The 15,066-nt window shown below is 44.3% G+C and overlaps 1 protein-coding gene across 2 annotated transcripts in view; it reads left to right on the forward strand.

Moving 5' to 3' along the window:
- SETBP1 (SET binding protein 1) overlaps positions 1 to 15,066 on the forward strand; it is a 399,712-nt gene that overhangs the window by 196,236 nt on the left and 188,410 nt on the right. For both annotated transcript variants that reach the window (XM_043889282.1, XM_043889283.1), the window contains exon 3: positions 6,667 to 6,720. In XM_043889282.1, the coding sequence (XP_043745217.1) occupies positions 6,667 to 6,720 (54 nt within the window). The remainder of the gene's footprint in view (positions 1 to 6,666; positions 6,721 to 15,066) is intronic.

Consider the following 15,066-nt stretch of genomic DNA (forward strand, 5'->3'; position numbering starts at 1 on the left):
GTTCACCAAACCAGGTCCCATGCCTCCCTACCACCTGCAAATGGTGGAACCCCAGAAATGACTTCATCCTCTTGAGCTACTTTTTACCAAAATGCATAATAAATGAGGATGTGAACATTCCTGTCATTAGTTAATACCAGGTTTACTTCCCACCCAACTCCACGCAAGATGCCCTCCATCCATGAAATCCAGTTTCCTTGGTCTGCAGAACAAGTCATTTAAAAATAATTTTACTGGGAAGTTAAAAAAGGGCAGGATGAGCTTTTGTAGGTTCACCAGGTTCAAATTACGCCAAATAAGACTTTGTCTCAGTGAGTTCCAGATTAGGGCATTCAGAGGCTTCTTCTGTCATTCGGCTTGGTGCTTATAGCTCTAATCTGCAAGAAGGATTAAATACATCCTCACCCAGAAGTTGAAATATTATAACTGTGACTTGGACAGCAACCAAATATGCACACCATTCTAAGAGCATAGGTTCTATGTACAGGATCACACGTGGAATCTTTGACAGCAATGTAAGAGCTCTTTTTGGCTGCATGTCTAGGGGAATTTGTTACAGATCTGACCTATAAATATTAGAACCCCATTATTTAAAAAATAATAAAAGAAAAGTATAAGCCATCAAGACCAGACTTGCTTGGGGTTATATTCAGTTATTATTAGTCATCCTCATTGCTCTTTGGAACAAAGCCTGAAACTAAGACTGGAGGTATCAGTGGTTTCAGGTTTAACCTTTAAAATTCCTAGAGGCTGAAGGGATTTAGCTGAAGGGATTTAGCAAAAGGACACTCAGCCCAGCTAGGATGGCCACTTCAAGTGTGTAACTTAGGCTGTGAAGAAGCTGGCTGCCTGGCCCCTGCATAACCCGCCCTACATGCTTTGGCAGTTAGGATGAACGCTTTCCGAATTGTAAGGTTGTTTACCTTTGGTTTGGATGTGGATGTGACCGCAGCCTCACTGGGATGATGACCCCCGTGTAGCAGCTTGAGTGACCATCTGTCTAAATTCCTATTTGCACACCAGTAATAGAGACACAACGCAGGACTAACTCTTTGCCCTCCTGTCTGTCCTTCTGACTAGGAATCCTTCCAGAGAGTGTAGACAGCCTCTTAGAAGTGTTTTGTGGGGGAGAATTCCTGGAAAAAGAGAGAGAAGACTAGACAAAATCGGTTACACCTCTTTTATCCCTGAGGTTAGAGAGACTCACTGGGGTACTAAAACTGTGGGGCCAGAAGGAACGTGCAATTCATATTACACGTGGTAAAACGAGACCTGAATAGGTGAAGCGACACCAAAACAGATCCCATAGTGAGTGGAGGCAGACCCAGGGCCAGAACACGAGTTTTCGCCCTCTGTGTCTGAACGTTTGTGTAGCAGTGTTCCAGCTATCATCCTGTGAGGAATCGCGACCTGGTGGTTCCGTTTTACCGCTCTTAATTCACTGTCCACATTTCCTTCTGTGTTCCTGGAACTCTGTTGCAGGCTTACTCGTGGCTGGTTTCAGAGCCTTTTGCTTGGTAGAAACCAAGCTCTCTTTCTTAGCTGCCTTTGCTCTGTCTTAACCCCTGACTTACTTTGCTGCTCTCTTCTCCCCCTTTTGAGTCTCCCAGCCCCGGGTATTAGGTCATCTAAGACTTTCTTTGAGTTGCATAAATATGGTTGGCTTTGTTGTTTCTGATTTGTCCACTGGCTAAGTCACTCTTTCTGGGCCTCGGTTTCTAGTTGATTCCTAACAACTCCAATCGCACACGTAACTGGGTGCTTGTGTTGCTTCCGGGAATGCTGCCTTCCACACAGGCTAACCCCAACTGTTCCGTGGTTTGAGAAATTGGGGTGGGATGCAGTTCATGGTCCATCCTGTGGCCAAAGTAAGTAGCAGGTGAAAACTTCACAGCATTAAGAGGGGATGCTCCATTTCCTACAAAAATAGGAAAGGGAAAGGAGAATAGATTGAAAAGAGGACAAGTGAGATAAAAAGCATACTTAATGAAAGGATGGTGTCTTTAAGGGAAATTTGAAATAGGGTCAGTTGTTCTCCCCAAAGCAGTCTTTGCTCTGTTCCTTTATCTGTGTACCTGCCTACCTCTGCATCCACCACCCACCCATCCATCCTTCCACCCACAGCAAGCGAATATTGGAGAAGAGCAAATGACCCAGAGCATCCCTAGCACGGCCAGGCTTCATTGTGTCCAGCTGCATGTCTACAAGGCTGAGATTCTTTCAGCCAGATGTCCAGTATGAGCCCCCCGCCCATGTTGTATCAGGAACTCCTTTCCCAGACGCCTGTGTCCTGGGTCAGCCAGAGGGACTGGTGGAGACATGCTAGGCTCCACCCTAGCCAGATGTGGTGTGTCCTTTTGATGAGGGGAAGTGATGTTCCTGGGGCTGGAGGTCACAGAGGAAAGTGGAACAGCCTCCTCTCCTCCTTTGAAGGAAGCTCTGGAAGCTGTAGATGTTAGCAGGTGAAAAGGAAGCTGTTTGAGAGGCAGTCTGAGGCCCCTGGAGGTCCCAGGGTGATGCTGGCTGCAACTGTGCTGGGGGTGACTTCTGGTGCCGGAAGCAAAGGGATCCCATCCAGCGCTGGCTGTGAGAGGAGTGCAAACGGAATGCTTGTGAAACGAAAGCTGTTTCTCTCACCCGAGGACCCCACAGCTGCCTTCATCTTCCTCTAAACCCCCTGCTCCCCAGCCTGCCCTTTGGGCTTAGAGAAACCCAGAAAAAAAATTGAGCTTGCGCCAAGAGAGAAAGTGCAGCTCCTCCAAAATGGAAAGCAGGGTCATCGTCCCAATGTTCTGAATGTGGACTATTGCAGAGAGCAGGGAGACGTGTCAGGAATGAGAACGGGTCTGAGACAGGGCCCCAGGACCACTGCCCAGCTCCACCAGGGAGATGAAAGAATTTTCTCCTTCCTTTGCCTTTTAAATGTAATTCCGTCTGCCCTTCTCCCCCACACCCGCCCAGCTCTCTTGCTGGGAGCAGTGCAGACATTCAGCCATCCTGGGAAAAGGCAGGATCCTTTTCATTAGTGCCAGCCTGATTGAAGTCCCCAGAGCCAGTGAGGATTGAATTTTCCTCCCTCTCTGCCTCCCCTGTCCTGAATCCCTCCCCACACAGCAGGATGCTCCGAGCAGTGAACTGTTGTCCTGTGGGACGGGATGAGCACAGGATCTGGTTGTGGGGGACAGTTTGGATGGTCTGGATCAGTGCTTTATGGAAGGACATTCTCATCTCTTCTTGGCCATGCCTCCGCCTCTCCTGAGTGCTGAGCCCAACTTCCCTACCTCTTCAGGATAGAGGCCAGCAGCCAGTCATGCCTGGGTGTGAGGGTTGGACCGGACCAGGACAGTCACTCGTGGATGTTTCTGCAGAGGGACCAGGGGTCGGGGACCCACACAGGCTTGTTGTTAGCTTAGCAGTGGGACTTGAAGAAGCCACTTCTCAACTTTGTGCAAAACAAGTACTTAGTCTGGAGGTTTCAAATTTGTTTTAGTGGCAGAATATTTGTTCTCAAATGAAACTACATACATGAAAAAGAGAAAAGCTGAGCTGTTCTGGTTGAAAGGAGGGAGAGATGGAGAGAGTGGGGATCCTCTGTCTGTACCACCTTCTCTCCTCTAGTTGCCCAGCAGAGGTGGTCCCTGAGCTGCCTGGAGACACAGTGATTTCCTCATCCATCCAGGGACCTTCAGCTGTCTCTTTCAAGTCCTGACAAGACTGGAAGTCTTTTTTGGGGGTCAGATCTAGGTGGTCTTCAATCCTGAAATATGGGAGGACATCCTGTTGTGTATTTCTAATCTGTACCTGATCTCCACTCTACAGTGCCTGAGGGCCAGTTCTTTGTCCTTTCCTGGGTGCAGAATGTGGAATCGCCTATGAAACAATCAGCTCTAGAAAGGGGTGTGTTCAAGGAGTGTGGTTTATATTTTGCCCATACTGTTCTTTCTTTAATTTAACCTTGACTCGTGCACTGAAGCATAAGCTGATATTCTCTAGTAAAATCTTTCATGGGTATAGAAGGACTTGTTCCCATATTGGAGCTGATTAATTCATCCAGATGTTTGAATGCTTACTTCATGCAGGAAGTGCTCTAGGTGCTATGCATTCTAGGTGTCATTTCCTCTTGTCAACTTGAAGGATGTCATAGGCCGTCTCTCACACATCTCAGCAATTTAGTCATTCTAGTCCTCATCTCTAGTTTGACAGTATTCCTCACTTTTAAGTTATTTGACCAACAGGCTTTCAATGACTAATTGTATGTCAAGACTTTTCTTGAGAAATGCAATAGTTGTGTGAGATATAAAACATTGTCTTGTTGTGCATGGGCTTGTTTAGGCTAAAAAAAGGAAATTTTAAATATATTTTTAAATTTATTAAAAATAAATTTTAAATACACACACACACACACACACACACACACAACAAGCACAATTATCTTTAAATAATTAAGAACTAAATTGTAGGAATTCCCTGGCAGTCCAGTGGTTAGGACTCTGTGCTTCTACCACAGAGGGCACAGGTTTGATACCTGGTCAAGGAACTAAGATTCCACATGCTGTGCAGCACAGCCAAGAAAGAAAAAAGAACTAAATTTCATGCATCTTTTGCTTTTCTAAGAGAAGGGAAAAGGATATAAGTTTTCCAGTGAGGATAGGATAGATCCTAACTTTGTTGAGCTGGGGACATAAGGAATCATAACAGAAAATGCCATATCTCTATTTCCATTCAATCTGGATATGATCATTTCTCAATCCCAAACCTCTGATTTGACAAAATAGTGCAAATGCTAAGATGCTATGAACACCCTTGTGGTTTATTTTCTGTTGCAGCATCTCAAAACTAGGAAGAATTAGATGTTTTGCTGTCACTTCTGTTGCCTCGTAAACCTTGTAAAAAGGCAGAAGAGTTCCTGCCATACCTATGTGACCTAAAGACAGTTACTTGGCCTCCCAAAGTCTCAATTTTCCCATCCATAAAGTGGGGATACTTTCTATCTCATGAAGGAGTTATGAAGATTAAAAAAATTTCTGTAAAGCAGCGACCACGATGCCGATTCCCTCCCTTCTTCCTTAAAGCATGCCATGGCTGGCAGGGGATGATGCAAAGTGAGCTGCCTGCTGGGGTTGGTAAACCCCTTTCCTGTGTCTCCTTCCCACTGCCCCCCTGAAGGGGCTCCATGCACTGCCACCTGGCCATTTTCAAGTCCCAATTCCAGCTCTTATTTTAGTAACCCCACCCTGACCTTTCTTGCCTTACGTTGTTCACAGTTTGACACTAACACTGTCTCTGCTCACACTGACACATGCGTGTCTTACCCTTGGACCAAATTGTATGTTCCTTGCAGGCAGAGATGCCGTATAATTATGTCCGGCCCCAGTGTCTCCTCAGGTGCTCTTGTGGCTTGATTTTGGCAGTGTTTGCAGTCAGAGGGGCTGAGCTGCCTCTCTCTCAGGATGGTGCCACCTTTCCAGGCAAATTCCATGTCCCTGGGGTTGGGGGGTGCGGCGGGCTCGGGAGGGCCGGGGGGTGGGAAGCTGCCTGCAGGCCTGGGTATGGGGAGAGAGGTACAGCTTTTGCAATCTCCACCTCCTTCCTGCTCTGTCCCAGAGTTTACACCACTTTGTTCATCACTTTAGGCAAAGTCATTGCCTAAAGAGCAATGAGCTCAGTTGAACTTTTCTGAGCTAAAGAGCCCAGTTGAGCTTTTCTAAGGCTGGAGGCACTGCAGCCTAGCATGACTTCCTCTCTTTCTTGAACCAAACAAAATATTGTTACAGCAAACATGAAATCTCTATTATTTTTCACAAACGCTCTCCAGGCCTAACAAAGCTAGCAAGCAGTCACACTCCTTGAATCAAAATAAGCATCTGCCTTTTTTCTCTTTATCCCGCTTTCCCAGCATTTTTGAGCAACAATTAAGAATGTGAGTATTTTATTAATTCATCTTAGGACTCCACTGAGTGTTTTCTGGAGAGCAGGCAAATGTATTAAAACCTTAACTTTACCCTTTAATATAGATTGAACACAGAGATACAGAACATACATAGCCTGACTTACCATTAACATTGTGCCTGATTGTTGGACTCATAAACTCTTAATATTTAAAAGTATATAAAATGAAAGGCAACATACAATAAAGGGAACTGAGTCATGTGCAGCTGGGGAGAGGATAGGGTCATTTTCACTGGTCTGATTTTTAAAAAAGAGGAGGAAGAAGCAATAGCTCTCCTGGAGAAGATGGGCCTTTAACTATCTCTTTTACTTGTGGTATCACAGAATAATTTGATAGTAGGAAGGAAGTCAGGGACCCTCTCCCTAAAGAAGTGTGTGGACTCACATGTAATTTGTACTTACAGTTTCAGGGACTCTGTGGATCCGTTGGAATCCATTCATAGTTCATGCTGCCTAACTTAAGACTAAAGGGATTGATCACACCTAGAAAGAAGATAGGAGAAGACAGCAGAGACAGTCAGAAATAGAGTAGACACAAGGTGAAAAGGCCATTGCTTCCAGGCTCCTAGCCCAGAAGCACTGCATTTGCTTTTTGTGATTTTGCAGTCGCCCTGGCTCTGGGCTCTGTCTGATCCATTGCTGATCAGTTGTCCTGGGGACGCTGTATGCAAACTGTTGAGAGGTGTCACTAAGGAAGACTTCTTTGTTCTTTTCCAGCTCCTCACAGCCAGTGACCTTGCAGCCAGCGACCTCAAGGGATTTCAGCCACAAGTAAGTTCCACTGATCCTTTTATGAATTTTGGTTGTGAGGAAACAAAGTTGGCACCAGGGCACAAACCCCCACCTTGGGTTTCCAGCGTCTCTGACTCAGGGAACCAACCTTGACAGTGACTTGGTAGTTTGTCATCTCCCACTGGCTCCTCTCAACTCATCACAAACAAAACAACCTCTTGCTGCTTCCGTAATATTTTATAGTGTGAAAGAGAGTAGACCGAGCTGCTTGGAATGTGCGGTGGTGGGTGATTCAGCATAGGAGAGGGTTAAACCAAGAATGTAGAAGGCGGGATTTTCTCCTGCATTTCTCCCCTTTGGTACAGGGGACTCGCATTTGTGGAATCTTTGTGAGCAAATGCCTTGTAGCCACAGACTGGGGGTCAGGTTAATCTCAGACTCTGCAGAGTCAGGTGGTTGAGTTTTGCTGATTTCGGTTAGAAAACGGGCCATTATTATCTCTGGCCAGAATGCTTTTTGGAGGTCACTATGAGCAAGCGACAAGAGGCACAGGCCAAGTCTCTCTTGGGACCTCCCTGGCAGCTTTGAAGATGGAAAATCACCTTGCCTGTCTTTGGAAGGAAGCTTACTGTCTCCACACAAATGCATAACCACACACACACACACACACACACACAAATGCATACCAGACACACATAGTCCTTGTGTTCTGCATGGATCCCAGTGTAGATAGACTGTGTATGCAAAGATGGGTAAATCCAAGAGCAAGAACTGAGATATCTCACCCCTGCCTCTGTTTCCCCTTGAGTGGGAAACTTCCTGTCACTGCCAACCCCGTGCTGCCCAAGACCCCACCTGCTGCATTTCTGCAGGGCTTCCCAAAGACAGAGCAGGTACTTTCTAATACAAGAATTCCGTGAACTTGAGGACCTTTTCTTCTTTAAACATGTTTTATATCCGAGAGCTCACTGTACCCTTACTACACTTCCCCCGTGTGGAGTGTATCCTGTGAGTCCCCTTTTACTGCTGGAGGAGACTGAGACCCCAAGACCTGGGGAGCAGAGGCCCCAGACCACTGAGATCACTAGAGGCGAGATCGGAAGTAGAGTAAGAGGCTTGAGGGAGACAGTGAACAAAGTCCAGGGCCCCGCTGGTGAGAGTCAAAGATAAATCCATGTACAGTTTGGGGTGTTTTGATCACAGCTTGTTAATCCTTCTGTCAGGACGCAGTGAGGTTTTAAAAATAGTCAGGAAGCCTTTTGACAATATTGAAAAATGATAATTTATTCAAGCAGTTATTCACATAATGCACACAGGCTTTCAGGTGAGCTCAGGGAATGTAAAACAAAAATAAAAGAAAATCGACCCGTGTCCCACCCACCTGCACCCCTTCACTCACACACACAGTGGCATCCTGGCCAGAGATTTATTTTTATCTGCAATTTATAAAAATAAAGGGGGGCGGTGGGGGGGAGAGGCTTTGTACTATGATGTTTTGTGGCTTGAAAAGGATGCATAGTGGAGACTGGCTTTATGGAAGGTGTGTGTGTGTATGGGGGTGTCTGTGTGTGTGTGTGTGGTTTTGGCATTATTTCTGAGTTGATCATATTCTCTCTCTGTTTGTTGAGCCCACAGTTCTAAAGATATTTGATTTAAAATGAACTATTGTTAGATATATTGGGGGTCTGCCCATAACACTTGAGGCCATGATCCTAGAAAAGCAGCTCTACTGCTCCCTGCCGATTGCACTGCGGTGGTTGGTGCAGATGGCTCACTCCCTTGGTTCCATCTGACCTTTCCACATTATTCCATTTGTGTGTTATTCCCCCGCGGCTGGAATATAAATGTGTATTTTTCACTCCTCAGGATGCATGTTCCTGAGGCCAGGAGGCCCTGGGAATTTTGTGGCCAGAGTTTAGTGCCCAGATCAGTCAGTTCTTCAGTGTTGTTCCTAAATCAAAAGGCCCGGATGTGTCTCGAGTCAATACCACCCTCTTGGGTACTTTTCAGGAGAGAAACAGAACATTGCCCACACGTTTGGGGCTGTGCACCAATTCATTGGCTTCTGTTATTGTTTTCCCTTCGCTCTTTGGGTTTCAGGTGAAACTGAGCCCCAGGCATCCTGATGTCCAGTCACTCATGGGTGTGTTCCTTCCCAGGAACTGTCACTGACTTTCAGGAGGCAATTCACCGAGGACCCCTCCCGGGGCTCACTGTCAGTGGGCCTGTTGGCCTTCACATGGTCCACATTCACCACTTGCATGGAAAAGTTTTTGTCTTTTTTTTCTTGAAACATTTCCTGCTGCAGCCTCTTAGGGAAAATAGTCATGATTCTCTCCCTAATCTTTGCTGCCCCTCTGGTTTGAAGGTGTGGAGAGCGGTGAGTGTAGGAGTCTGACCTCTCCTGTCTCCTGTCTCTCTCCTTTTCTGCATCCGGATAAAGAAGAGGAGGGTCAGGAAGTCACTGCCAGCCTTTCTCCCTGTGATTATTGGTTTGTAAAGGCACCATGTTCATTCCTGCAAATAAACACATTACTTTGAAGGTAGAGTCTGATGCTGAGATTTCACTGCCTGTGCACTAGGGATGAGAGTTCTTCCTGGGTCGGTGAGCTTGGCTTCTGTGCTGGGGGAGCAGGAAAACTGCCTGACCGGAGGTTACTGGTCTCAGTAAGTTTAAAAAACACAGATGGAAAGCCTCCTGAAATTCACACCTATGTCACCCAGACTCTTTTCTTAATATTTGGTACCCCTCCCAGACACATCTTTCATTTTCCAACACCTTGTTCTTCCTGCCTTTGATGGAATGAACATATTTGAGCCCCCTCTTCTTATCCTTGAATGACTAGAAATGAGGATCCTCATCTACCTTTCCCAGACCATCTCTCTTCATCCTTGACAGTATTAAAAGCAGTAGAAGCTTAGTAGAAGCCCCACAGTCATGTGACTTCTTCATTTTATTTTTACTCTTTTTTTCTTCTGAGTTAAGAGCTATAAGTTGTTCACTATAAAAATTTTGCAGTATGTGAAGGTGGTCAAAAAAGTACAATCTTCTAGTTATAAAATAAATAAGTCCTGGGGATGTAATGTACTCCATGGTGACTATAGTTATAAATGATAGTTACTAAAAGAGTGAGTCTTGAAAGCTCTCATCACAAGAAAAAAATCTGTAATTCTGTGTGGTGATGGATGCTAACTGTAAAAATTAACTAAAAAGAAGAGATTTGGAAAATATTTAGAAAATTTTGAAAAATCTCTTTCCACCCCAGAAATACTTATAATGACATTTTGGGGTATAGTCTTACCATAATTATTGTGCAAAAATGTACACATTTTTTTAAAAGTCGACACTCATATTTTATATGCCTTTTTAACCTTCTTTTTTGTTTGTTTGAATGCTTTTCATGTCACTGGAAAATCTTCTAGCAGCTAGCTATTTTTGTCTACTTGCTAGTACCATCATTTATTCACCACGCCCCTCTTGCTAGACATTCCATTCCTTTTGCAGGCTGAGCTCTCCAGGAGCAATTCAAGGCAAATGCTAGATCCTCTGCTCTCATCTAGGATACAAATAACAGCCACAGCTTCTTGGCATTTAGTTCTTTGTCTCTCTTACAGGCATCTGACAATTGTTCAAATTTTGTAGTGAAGTGTCCATGTATATGCCCCTGGGCATTTAAGCACATGCTTACAAGGGCCCTGGTGGGGGATGTTAGGAAGAAACAACTATAGCATGGGGCCCAAGCTCAGATGCAAGTGTCATCTGTCCATCTGCCGTGCTGGAAAGCAACCTTGAGAAGACCCATCCCCCACAAGAGAGCACCCACTAAAGGACTTGGTTCTCTACCGGTTTCATAAACACCCCACTGTCTCAGGGGAGAGAGGAGGCTTCTTATAGGAAAAATTGGATTTTACTTCAAGTATGCCTCAATGACAGGATTTTGGGAGGCAAGTGTAATAGCTGTTTTATAAGGGTAGCTATTTTAAAGAAATTTCTAAAATGGCTATTGCTGTTATGGCCAAGGGGACATTTGCAGTGAAAGGTAAGAAGAGTCACTCAGAACACACAAGAAAACATTTTTCAGTTCGGAGAAAACAAGACTTTCAGTTGCTGAGCTGCCATTTCATTCAAAGGTACCCATGGAGATCTTTATGTAGAGCTACGTGCTGCACAGACTCTTCCCCAGAATTTGGCAATTCTGGAATATTCTACCACTATTAGCTTTGTGAACCTGGGGAAGTTGCCTAATGACTTTAATCCTCATTTTCCTTATCAAGCAAAAAAGCTGTGCAGCTTATCCCACAGATTGTTGTGAGGATCAAATGAGACAATATTGTCAAAGTAATCTAGCATTGTGGCTGCCAGATACAGCAAATTCAACTTTTCCTTTCGTTAGAGATGTATGTGCTCAGTTGCTCAGTTGTATCCAACTCTTTGCAACCACATGGACTGTTGTCCCCCAGGTTCCTCTGTCCATGGGGATTCTCCAGGCAAGAATACTGGAATGGGTTGCCATGCCCTCCCCCAGCAGAGAAGGTTCAGTTCAGTTCAGTTGCTCAGTCATGTCCAACTCTTTGTGACCCCATGGACTGCAGCATGCCAGGCTTCCCTGTCCATCACCAACTCCTGGAGCCTACTCAAACTCATGTCTGTCACATCAGTGATGCCATCCAATTATCTCATCCTCTGTCGTCCCCTTCTCCTTAAATTATTTAAATTTAAGGTTAAATTATTTAAGAATTCAGAGGAAGGAGAAATTGTATCTATGTAGAGCAAGCAAAAAAGTCTCCTAGGTACGTGGGCCAAGATAGGTGAGAAGGAAGTGAGGCAGTGAACTTACTCCAAGGCAGGGGAAGCCAAGGCAGGGATGAAGACCAAACCAAGGGTGGAGATTCTTGGGCATGTTCTGGAGACAGAGTGCTTTAATTGCTCTGGTTTACATGGAATATGGTGAGGATATAGCTGCAAATTAGGTTGGGACCAAATTGCACAAGGTCTCCAAAGTCCAGGGAAATAGGCATACTAGTTTAATAATCCTCCATTTATTATCTAATGTTTATTGTCTATTATTCAACTTTAATAACATGTTGTTACAAAAGCCTTGATTTGAAGCATGGGCTGATTTCTGTGGTGTAAATATCCCCCCAGTGAACAATTTTAAGCTGTCAATGGTTTAATAACCTGTTTGCAAAGTCTTTGACAGTCAGTTTTCCCAAGTTGATGTGATCAGTTCCCCACCCACCCCTGGGCCAGCTTCTGTAATCATTACCATTTGCCAGTCTTATTTCAGCTATACTCCCATATACATATGTATTTTTAATTTTAAATCTGGGGGAAATATTTTTTAAAAATCCCAGTCATCATGTTATTTCACTCATAAATCATTCAGTAAGCTTTTCTAACAAATAAGGCCTTTAAAAAATATTATCACAATGCCATTATGTTATTGTTTTATGTTATTATTGCCTATAAAATATTATTTTTAATATAATATTAAAATATTATGTTATTGTTACCTATAAAAGTAACAATAATTCCATAATATTTTCTAATGTCCAGTTCATGTTCAGATTTCTCTGATTATCTTAACATGGACTTTACAGTTGATTTGTTTGAATCAGAATCCAGATTTTAGATTTTGACATCTGGGGAGAGCGGAGCCACTGAAGGCTTGAGTATGGGGAAGAACCACAACTGTGATGCAAGAAGGTTGTACCATAGTTAGTAGACGTGATGAAATGAAGAGTGGATTGAGCCAGTAATAAGCCTGGGCCGTTGGTTCATATGAGACGTAGTAGAGAATGAAGCTGGGCTGGGGTCAGTGGGACATGTTCCTGAGGGAAGAAATGCCAGATAAAGTATAGGGGCAGAATCAATGGGCCTGGTAGCTACTTGGCTGACTGGACAAATAAGGGGACCATAAACCCAAAGGAGGTATAGGTTGAGAAGTTACAGTGTTCATTCCTAGATTAAGTATGATTATCGCCCAGTGTTCAAAGGAGGAGGACTTTGTCATCCCTAAACAGACCCTTACTCCATTTTCCTCAGGCCCCACAATCAGTTCTACTTACAGACATCAGGAGATATAACCATCTGCAAAATATCTTGGGCTCCATAAGTCCTAACCCAGAATTTTTCAATGAAAGGACTCCAAACATTTTGTGAGGAGAAGCTAGTTTTTAGGAAGGTGTGACCATGGCGTTTCTGAACAGAAAGAAATTCTAGCTGTGTACATGTCCCACTAGAAAAGGCATGGTGACACAGAGAAGGGACCATGACAGTAACCTATGACTCAGTGTTGGTCTGTGATTTTGATTGTTTCAAGTGGCCACTTCTACACTGAAAAGCAGCAGAGCGGGTTAGAGAGTCAGAGGCTTCTGATGGCTCCTTTCTTTTGAACGTGAAATCCCTGAGTTCCCAGGTTGCTTGTTCTTCAAGGGTGGATAGTGTCCTTCAGAACAGAATCACCATTGTCAGACTCTGCTCCCATGGACACCGGCTGCCTACAGGCTGAGAGTCAACAGTCATAAAGATGGAAAAGGAAGCAAGGGATTTTCCAGAGTACTCAGCCACTGTTGGACTAGGCAGGAGTTGGTGTTGCTACTTGTCCACATGGCCTTTGGCTGAGTATACATATGCCAAAGACTTAGTAAAAGTGAACTGTATGCCAGAAAGTGTTCTTTGAACTTTACATTTATTCATCAGTTAATCCTTACAAACCTTTGTGAAATCGGTAATAATATTATTTTCATTTCAAAAGTAATCACAGAATTGCTAAGGTCACAAAGCCCATAAGTGGCAGAATTAGGATTTGAACCCAGGTGGTCTGGCACTGACACATGTATTCTTCACCTCTTAACGCTATGACACCTTGAGTTGGAGCGTATCACCATTGTTAAGATGATTCAGACCCAAACTGATCACTGATAAAATCAGGACAAGCAGCCACAGCTTCACTTTTGTATGTCATATTGAGTTCTTTTTATCTCAGCCTATTCAAGGAAAAAGAATTCATCTATCTCAGAGTAAGACAGGAAATTTTTGTGGAGCATTTTGAATCCTTTCATCTTGGCAAAGCATTTCTGCTGTTCTCATCCCTTCCCTTCCCCAGTTCCCAGATGGAGAGTTAGGGCAGTTGTCCCTTCTTCAGAGGAAACCACAGTGAGGCAGAGGTAGGCAGTGGAGTGTCCCACCTAAGACCCCCAGCAGTAAGCAAAAAGCATAGGCTTGTTTTGAATTCACCACATCGTATCTACTTTGCCATTTTGGGAAGAACCAACCTGAAGCAAAACAGGGCATAAGGACGTCCTTCCACCAGTGCTTACACACTCCGCCTTCCACTTAGAATTGAAAAGGCAAGACAGGACACCTAGAGCGGTTCTCCACTTTGACCGCAGATGGGATTATTGACAGAGCTTATAAAAACTACCAGAGCCCAGGTCCAGCCCCATTGAAGTAATCTGGGTATAATCTGGGTGGAGTCCAGAAGCTCCAAGAGTGTTCAGAAGCTCCCCAGAATCTAAATCAGCCTCCTCATTTTCTAGATAAAGACTGAGTCTTGGAGGAAGTCTTACAGAGGAAAGAAAGTAAAGGGCTGCACATTCAGATGACTCCTACCTTGTGCCAGGAATGTGTAATGTGCTTCACTTGCCTCTGGTATCTAAGCCCACAACAGCCTTTTATCAGATGGCTTACACTTCCACTTTCACTGAGGAGGAAACTGGGGTCCAGGCAGAGGATATATGGCTAAGCAGGTTTTCTGAAAAGGCTCCCCCTGTGCCTACCACCTGCTATTCAGGTGGTAAAATACACCTGACAGGCCAGCACCAGTCTGCAGTCCATGTCCTGAATCATACTGAATCAAAGAGCAAAGATGCATGGCAAGAGGCAGAGCTTGAAGAAAGGCCGTGAGAAAAAGATAGGAGCTTACTTACAGAGATCAAATTGCCAACATCCATTGGATCATTGAAAAAGCAAGAGAGTTCCAGAGAAACATCTACTTCTGCTTTGTTGACTATGCCAAAGCCTTTAACTGTGTGGATCATAACAAACTGTGGAAAATTCTTAAAGAGATGGGAATACCAGACCACCTGACCTGCTTCCTGAGAAATCTGAATGCAGGTCAAGAAGCAACAGTTAGAACTGGACGTGGAACAACAGATTGGTTCCAAATCTGGAAAGGAGTATGTCAAGGCTGTATATTGTTACCCTGCTTATTTAACTTATATGCAGAGTACATAATAAGAAATGCTGGGCTGGATGAAGCACACGCTGGAATCAGTTGCTGAGAGAAATATCAATAACCTCAGATATCCAGAGGACACCACCCTTATGGCAGAAATTGAAGAACTAAAGAGCCTCTTGATGAAAGTGAAAGAGGAGAGTGA

This window comes from Cervus elaphus, chromosome 27 (assembly GCF_910594005.1).
Source record: "Cervus elaphus chromosome 27, mCerEla1.1, whole genome shotgun sequence".
Taxonomy (NCBI): Eukaryota; Metazoa; Chordata; class Mammalia; order Artiodactyla; family Cervidae; genus Cervus; species Cervus elaphus.